General features: G+C 39.6%; 1 protein-coding gene across 1 annotated transcript in view; it reads left to right on the top strand.

Annotated features, from left to right (window-relative positions):
* Positions 1 to 8,642, top strand: part of LOC105909350 (ribonuclease inhibitor-like) — a 14,617-nt gene extending 5,975 nt beyond the window's left edge. Inside the window, exons 2-6 of the mRNA XM_042703470.1 lie at positions 3,190 to 3,360; positions 3,498 to 3,668; positions 5,158 to 5,331; positions 6,054 to 6,100; positions 7,838 to 8,642. Of these exons, the coding sequence (XP_042559404.1) occupies positions 3,190 to 3,360; positions 3,498 to 3,668; positions 5,158 to 5,331; positions 6,054 to 6,100; positions 7,838 to 8,373 (1,099 nt within the window). The 3' untranslated portion in view covers positions 8,374 to 8,642. The remainder of the gene's footprint in view (positions 1 to 3,189; positions 3,361 to 3,497; positions 3,669 to 5,157; positions 5,332 to 6,053; positions 6,101 to 7,837) is intronic.

The raw sequence follows: 8,642 nt of genomic DNA on the forward strand, positions 1-8,642 counted from the left end.
ACTCATGAGATAGGAGAGTGATATTCCATTTTCACCGCAGCACATGGTTGATAACTTGGCATAGAATGACACTTGAAGTCTGCCCTTTGATAACAGTACAGTCAAAGGTTTCACACATAGAGTGGTTAATGGGGGGTATTCGTCGTAGCTCGCTAAGCGGTTTAGCAAGCTCATTTTCAGGCTAAGATAAAAAACGCCCCTCTTTTTGGTTCGTGGAAGCAACTTTCGATAAATCACCATAGTAACATATCAATTAGCACTAACCTGCTCCAGCGCAGGCTAACTTAAGTGTAGCTGGATAAGCTTGCCACACCCCCGGAAAAAGGAGGGATCCCACTGACCAAGGAGCCATATTAGATATGCTTGTATCTGTTGCATCTTACTTTCCATTCCATGTGAAAAACTTATATTAGGTAAATGTGAATGTTAGTTACTCATTTATGAATGGTGATGTGTTTCACACTTTACAATAAGGCTCCCTTTTGCCAGTTATACATGTTAGTAGCTGATTAATAGATGACGATGTGTTTCACACTTTACAATAAGGCTCCCTTTGCCAGTTATAAATGATAGTAACTGATTAATAGATGATTATTTGTTTCACACTTTACAATAAGGCTCCCTTTGCCAGTTATAAATGATAGTAACTGATTAATAGATGATGATTTGTTTCACACTTTACAACAAGGCTCCCTTTTGCCAGTTATACATGTTAGTAACTGATTCATAGATGATGATGTGTTTCACACTTTACAATAAGGCTCCCTTTGCCAGTTATAAATGATAGTAACTGATTAATAGATGATGATTTGTTTCACACTTTACAATAAGGCTCCCTTTGCCAGTTATAAATGATAGTAACTGATTAATAGATGATGATTTGTTTCACACTTTACAATAAGGCTCCCTTTGCCAGTTATAAATGATAGTAACTGATTAATAGATGATGATTTGTTTCACACTTTACAACAAGGCTCCCTTTTGCCAGTTATACATGTTAGTAACTGATTCATAGATGATGATGTGTTTCACACTTTACAATAAGGCTCCCTTTGCCAGTTATAAATGATAGTAACTGATTAATAGATGATGATGTGTTTCACACTTTACAATAAGGCTCCCTTTTGCCAGTCACACATGTTAGTAACTCATAAGATTAATGAGTAGTAAGCAGTAACTTGATCTTGGATGGATGGATGGATAGATACTTTATTAATCCCGAGGGAAATTTTAGGCCATCCAGTAGCATCCAGACACAACATACACAAATCACATACACATAGGGAGAACACGTTTAAAAGGAGTGGGGTAGTAACCAGTACCGTAATGGAAACACGAGAGCCCCCCCACATATAGGCAAGATATCAAAACTCAAGCTCCCTATTTGCCGTGGGCGCGCCGGTCTGTGACCTTCTGACCTATGTCGTCACGTCACTAGGCTACCTAACAAAGAAAGCACAATTAAATATATTCTTTATTTCTATATCAACTCTGGACACACAGACAAGACAATAAGAACATAGTGTGCATCCCATGTTATTCAAATTCAAATAAATAATAATAAAAAAAAAACTTTTTTGTTTTACTTTTTTTGTGGGAGGGGGGAGGTGAAGGGGGAGGTGAATATTTTGAGTGAAAGACCAAGAAGATAAACAGCAAAGACATATTTTTTCATTGCCTGTTTTGCTCATATTCACTGAGGGTGCCAATAATTGTGGAGGGCACTGTATATATACATACAGTATACAGTATATGTGTGTGTGTGTTATCAAAATCCAAATACTTCATTGAAGAAAGCAAAAAGAATGCTATGGACAAATATTACTTCTACCCAAAGTTTCTCATTATTATAGCTGATTGTCGTCTTTGCATATGTATTTAAATATATTCATATCATGGATGTCCACAAGATAAAAAATGCCCAAACTGGTTTGCAATATAGACTTAAACTGATATAGAAACTGAAGAAGTGTCCAAATGAAGAAATGAACTGAGATGTGTAGAGAAATCTGAGTTTGTGTGTTATATTAAATTGGGGGAACAGTGAGGACTGTGGCAATATATGGGTAGACCCTGTTTGTGTATTAGTATGCCATTACTGTCATGTAAAATGTAGCAGTGAATTTAGAAATCTAAGGGGAAACTCAGCACCACTTCACCTGGAATCTTTTGTATCCATCCTTTCAGTTTATTGATTTCTCAGTAAACTTGAAGAAAGAAGAAGAAAGAAATGTTTCAATTCAGAGTAATATTTTGTCTTTTGTCACAATGTTTTGCAGGCTTGCTGATTGCACACTTAGAGATAAGTCCTGTGGAATTGTGGCTACTGTTCTACAGTCACCAAACTCTTTGACAGAGCTGGACCTGTGTAACAATGACCTGGGAGATTCTGGATTTCAGCTTCTCTCTAACGGGATGTCTAGTCCCCACTGTAAACTGCAAACATTAAGGTTGGTGTTGTACATGTCTTTATTTTCATGAATTTCATAATAGCTTATGTAGCCCCAGCGGTGCAGATGGGATTTTTTAACTGGGGGGGACACTAACTTCGTCTAATCAGTTGTGCAGAGTTATTAACTGATGATTGTCGCCTTACGTAGGGAGAGTGGTGGGGACGGATCGGGGTCACTATGAATCTGGGGGGGACATGCCCCCCCCCCGTCCCCAGTGCCATCTGCGCCGCTTTGTAGCCCCTTATATATAATTCATGCTATCCTATAAGCGTAGTGATAACCTGGCTTTGCTAATACTGCAGATTTAACAGTATCCCATTTCTTCTTTTTCTTACACATCAGATGCTAATGCATTTTTCACCATTTAATCTATCTCTCTCATCCCTCTTAGAGCTTCTGCAGTTTTTTTCCCCCCATTCCACTAACTCCTCAAATGGAGGATAATATATATATGGGAAATTACGTAATTTAAGTTGAGATGAAAAAACATTAAAAAAACTGGGAATAACTGTGGTAATATAGGGGTAGATCCGTTTTGTGTACTAGTAGGCCATTCCTGTCATGTAAAATGTAGCAGTGCATTCAGAAATGTAAGGGAAAACTCAGCACCACTTCAACTGGATTTTTAGTTGCCTCCACCCTCTCATTATATTGATTTCTCAGGACACCTTAAGCATAGCATAGCTTAATTTTCATTTCAGAGTATTATTTTGTCTTTTGTTGTGCTGTTTTACAGACTTGCTGAATGCAGACTCACAGATGAGTCCTGTGAAATTGTGGCTGCTGTTCTTCAGTCACCAAACTCCCTGACAGAGCTGGACCTGAGTAACAATGACCTGGGATATTCTGGAGTTCAGCTTCTCGCTAACGGACTGTCTAGTTCCCACTGCAAACTTCAGACACTAAGGTTGGTGTTATAAATGTCTTTACTATATAATTAAACAGGCTGATAATGAATATAGATTTATCAGGACAGCTTAAGAAAAGCATCACTTATATTTCATTTCAGAGTACTATTTAGTCTTTTGTCACACTGTTTTGCAGACTTGCTGAATGCGCACTCAGAGATGACTCCTGTGGAATTGTGGCTACAGTTCTTCAGTCACCAATCTCCCTGTCAGAGCTGGACCTGAGTAACAATGACCTGGGATATTCTGGAATTCAGCTTCTCTCTAACGGACTGTCTAGTCCCCACTGTAAACTGCAGATATTACGGTTAGTGTTATACATGTATTTATTGTTATGTATTTCCTGATTAGTTATGTAGCCCTTAGCTATGAATTATACTGTTATATAAGCGTAGTGATCACCTGACTTTGCTAATGTTGCAGACTTTAATAGTATCCCTTGTTCCTTTACATAAGATTCTAACGCAATTTCAACCTGTTAATTCCGTGTCTCACCCCTCATAGAGGTTCTGCTGGGTTTTTTTCGTCCCTCCAACTCCTGAAATGGAGGATTATAGATATGTGGGAAATAATGTATTATATGTTTGTTCAGATGAAATTACTTTTGAAAAAAAAAATTAAGATTAGAAAAATATAGGAAATAAACTAATTTTGAAGCACTACAGTTAACCTTACAAAAACCATGGCAACATCACAGTGGAATAACTGTTCATATCAGATTTTCTTGTAAAAGTTCAAGTGTACACCCTACCCTGCCTGCATCACTGAACTGAGGTGTGAACTTCTATTTACTTCTATTTACGCCAATATGGAGGAAAGTAGTGAGTTGTGGTGCTGCTGTTGCGTAGACCAGAGAGAGGTGCTGCTCCTCAAATGGAGAGATAGTGTGAGAAGCGACGCTGCCCCTATATAGAAGTGCTGGGCGATTGATCGGATTTCAAATATAAATACAGGGGAGTGGTGACACTACCTCTTGGGGAAGGAGTTCAAATGCATACAGGAGAACCTGAATCCTCACAAAAGCCATTTGAATGCTAATGAACATGGTGTCCATGTTTGAGACAGAGGGCAGAGAACACAAACAGGAACATGGGTTACATTATTAAGATAATACAAAATAATGTAAGTCACTTCAGTTCACATTTGACAGGACAACAGCAATATTCAGTTCAATCATAATAATGTTGGTTGAATAATTACTTTGGTTTTCAGGTTTTGTGAGTGAAGCATTCAATAATGGGCCACAATTCACTTAAAACAGCTTCATTTATCAAAGCTTTGAGTCTCCGAGTTTTAAAGTTGATAGGTGTCAAAATTCACTTAAGACACAAAATACGAATGCCAAATATGTCATGACTAATTCTAGTCTCATTTAGAATATAAATGACTTTGTGCATATATTTAAAAAGCTATGTATACAAATGTCCATGTATTTCACTTGATACATTAGGTTTATTGTTTTAAATCATCTTCTATCATCTTCAGGCCGCCCTTACAGCTCCCTGAGTTGCCCTTTTGGGCCCTGCCCCCCCTGTTGAGAACCACTATTTTATAGGCACCAGAGCATTGCCTTTGATAGCACCAGTCCTAGTTCAAAGTGGTTATGTAGTTCATTCATATTTTAATCATGTGATATATTATTTTTGATACACATCTATTTTTCAGTAATGGCTGGCTTTAAAGGCACTGCACAATTAAGTGATTTAGGTACTGAAGAGATATTATGCTGATAGTTATAGCTGATAGTTTTTATATTGTCACATTTTTACAACAATCTCTCTCTCTCTCTCTCTTAGGCTCTCTGATTGTCTCATCTCAGAGAAGGGTTGTTTTTGTCTGGCTTCAGCTCTGTCTTCAAACCCCTCACACCTAAAAGAGTTGGATCTGAGCTACAATTATCCCGGAGAATCAGGACTGAAGCTGTTATCTGTTAGACTGGAGGATCCTGTCTGTAAACTGGAGAAGCTAAAGTAAGCGTAGAAAGAAATCCCAATGTTGTACTTTTCTGCATTATTTGTTTCCATTGTGAGATCAAATCAGTGTTTTCATACCTAGTGTAGTGATGTATTTCCAAAGATGTATTTAAATAGCTACTTTATCAACGTGTTGTAGTTCACTTCTTTGACACAGCGTCCAATATTGCAAATATGAATTTAAATTTAATGTGTGAGGATTAGAGGTCAGGCTGGGAAGGTGGTACGCAGGTAAGTGGACTCCTGAAGTCCAAAGCAATTATATGGTAGCAAAGGGTTTAGTCAATGAATAGGCAGTTGGTAAAGGTAGAAACTAGCCAACATTAGGCAAGAAATAGGCAAAATAGGCATAAAGAACTATATTTACTCAGCTTTCTGATTCATTTGTTCCTTTGTCCCTGTTCCTCGGGTGTCGAAGGTCAAGGTCTCAACCTCACTGCCTTCCTTTACATAATTAAACTAAGAGCACTAGAGCAAAATACATAAAATGCAACAAAATGTTCACCAGTGCTCCTATAGCCTCCCATTTTAATAACTGATTTATCAGATACAACATTCCTCTTACAGTAACACATATACATCTTTCCTTCGATGATCATTTAGTTTAACACTAAAACATGGATCCTGCATCTAGTAACTATAAACTATTAAAATAAAAAAAATGCCATATTTGATCTGTTTTAGAAGAGTGTGTGTGTGACTGTGTGTTTCTGTTACAGAACTGACCATGCTTCTGTAAACAGAGCACGACCACGTTTGCTGAGATGTAAGTCTTAATAGTTAATTCAGTAACTGTATTTGGGATCATTCACAGACATCTGTTCTGTGTGTTTCTGTCTTCACTGACTGTTTTGACTGTTGTAGCTGTTACCATTGCACATTTAGGATGATGAACACCAATGGATGTGTGTGCGTGTACGTGTGCGTGTGTGTGTCTGTGTGTGTATCTGTGTGTATTCTTGTGCTGTGTTTGGAATGTGAAGTATTTTGTGTGTGTGTGTGTGTGTGGATGTGTGGATGTTAGGAGCAGCTGACAACCCCCATATTCTGACGATACTGTTCTGGGCTGATTAGACTGAGCAATTAATGAGTCCGAGCAAAGGCTTTAATTTCAAATATCAAATAATTTGGGAAGCTAGAAAGTAAGATTAAGATGTTTTCAAAACATCTTTAACACTCCTCAGAGGACAATAAGGGGTGGAGAAGCATCCAAATGTGTTATTTGGGAAAGCACAGATAATGCGATGTAAATAGATTACTTCTACCCAAAATGTTTCTTTGGTGTAAAAAAAAAGTCTCTATGACAAAGCATCTTTAACAATATGTCAATAGAAAATGGATGATATTAATGATGCACAGCCTACGTCACGCATGCTCATATCAATCATAAAATCATTTAATAGGCCCTTGAAGGTTCAAATATTTGTAGCCTCTTTGAACGAGGCCCCTTCTGAATGAAGGCTGGCTTTTCATATTGTAGCGACGAGTGGAGTCAAGGCTGCTCTTGCCATTTATTAAGGCGGAGTACACAGGCGTGTGTTCCCTGCCCGAGTATTTTTGTCCAGAAAACAGACGTGTTTGTAACAAAATAACAGACAGAATGTGTAACAGAGTGGAACTTGACTTGTATCGTCCAGTATTGAAGTAAGAAACAGTATTGCCAAAGTACACTGGGGGAACAAAACACATCAGCTACATATAGGCTACATAGGGATAAAAAAGAAAACACAATTTTTCTCTATTTTATCACGCAGGTAGTCCTAATATCTAGGTAGATATAACCTTCCCAACTTACCAATGCTAATGCCAAGCCCCAGGTAAACTTGACTTAGCCCCTGATCTTTTCAGTGGCTAGAATTACCCAGATGCTAATACACCAGGAAACTACATTAGGGGCATTACAGGCAAAATCCACACTAACATTAACAGAATCAATCAAAATTCAGAACACATTACATGCAGCCCACATGCGCACTACAATATAGTCTTTGTCAATATAGTTTTGTGAAGAGGTGTCAATGTCATGTGCAGATTTCTTTTTAAAACTCCTATACAAACCCAAACCCCTAAACCTATATGTAGTGAAGGGTAGTCACCCCACCCAAACTTGAAACCGGGTCTACACGGTGCCAAACATACACTCTGACCGCAACGCCAAAGAGCCAGGCTCAATGGCATGGCAGTCAGAGCACATACTCATCTGTAGTGACGGCGCATTGTCACACTGCCATCGCCTTCGGAAAGTGCATCCTTGCGCTTCACGCATAGAGTCATTCCTTGCGCATCCACCAACCGTCCTTCTCCCATCCAGGGCGCCCCACACACAAGTGCTTCACCCATCTATGGGGTCCCTCACACAGGTGTCAACCTACCTGGGGGTCTGTTTGGAATGTGAAGTAGTGTGTGTGTGTGTGTGTGTGGATGTGTGTATGTTAGGAGCAGCTGACACCCCCCATAGTCTGATGATGCTGTTCTCTCCTCTCTCCCCTCCTCTTGTCTGAAGATGCCTGTGAACTCACACTGGACCCAAACACAGCAGGCAGACGTCTCTCTCTCTCTAAGGGGAACAGAAAGGTGACGCGTATGAATGAGGACCAGTGGTATCCTGACCACCCAGAGAGATTTGTCTGGTGGGATCAGGTGTTGTGTAGAGAGGGCATGTCTGGACGCTGTTACTGGGAGGCTGAGTGGAGTGGGGATGGGGCTCGTATATCTGTGGCGTTTAAAAGCATCCAGAGGAAATGGCAGAATGATGACAGCATGCTGGGACATAATGACAAGTCCTGGAGTCTGGACTGCTCTCCTGGTAGTTACTCTGCTTGCCACAATAATGAGCCCACTCACATAAGTGCCCCTTCCACCTTCTCCAGCAGAGTAGGAGTGTACCTGGACTGGCCGGCTGGCACTCTGTCCTTCTACGGCGTCTCCTCTGACACACTCACCCACCTGCACACGTTCCACTCCACATTCACTGAGCCCCTCTATCCTGGGTTTAGGGTTTATTCTGACTCCTCAGTGTCCCTGTGCCAGATCACATGACCTCCCCATGCTGCAGGAACACGGAAATAGTGGTATGTGTATTCTGTTTATACGCCACTGCTTTGATGATACTATGCAAATTATGCATTTTTGTACATTTTTTGCATTTTCTGAATTGAATATGTTCAGCAACAATATGATGTATTGTGCGCTCCTTAAGGTTTAACTATTTGCTGCATTTGTTTAAGCATGATGCACTGGTCTGGTGTGTGTGTGTGTGTGCGCATGTTAGGCATAGTTATTGTGTAATGTGTGTTTTTGTGTTAGGC

This window comes from Clupea harengus, chromosome 24 (genome assembly GCF_900700415.2).
Source record: "Clupea harengus chromosome 24, Ch_v2.0.2, whole genome shotgun sequence".
NCBI lineage: Eukaryota > Metazoa > Chordata > Actinopteri > Clupeiformes > Clupeidae > Clupea > Clupea harengus.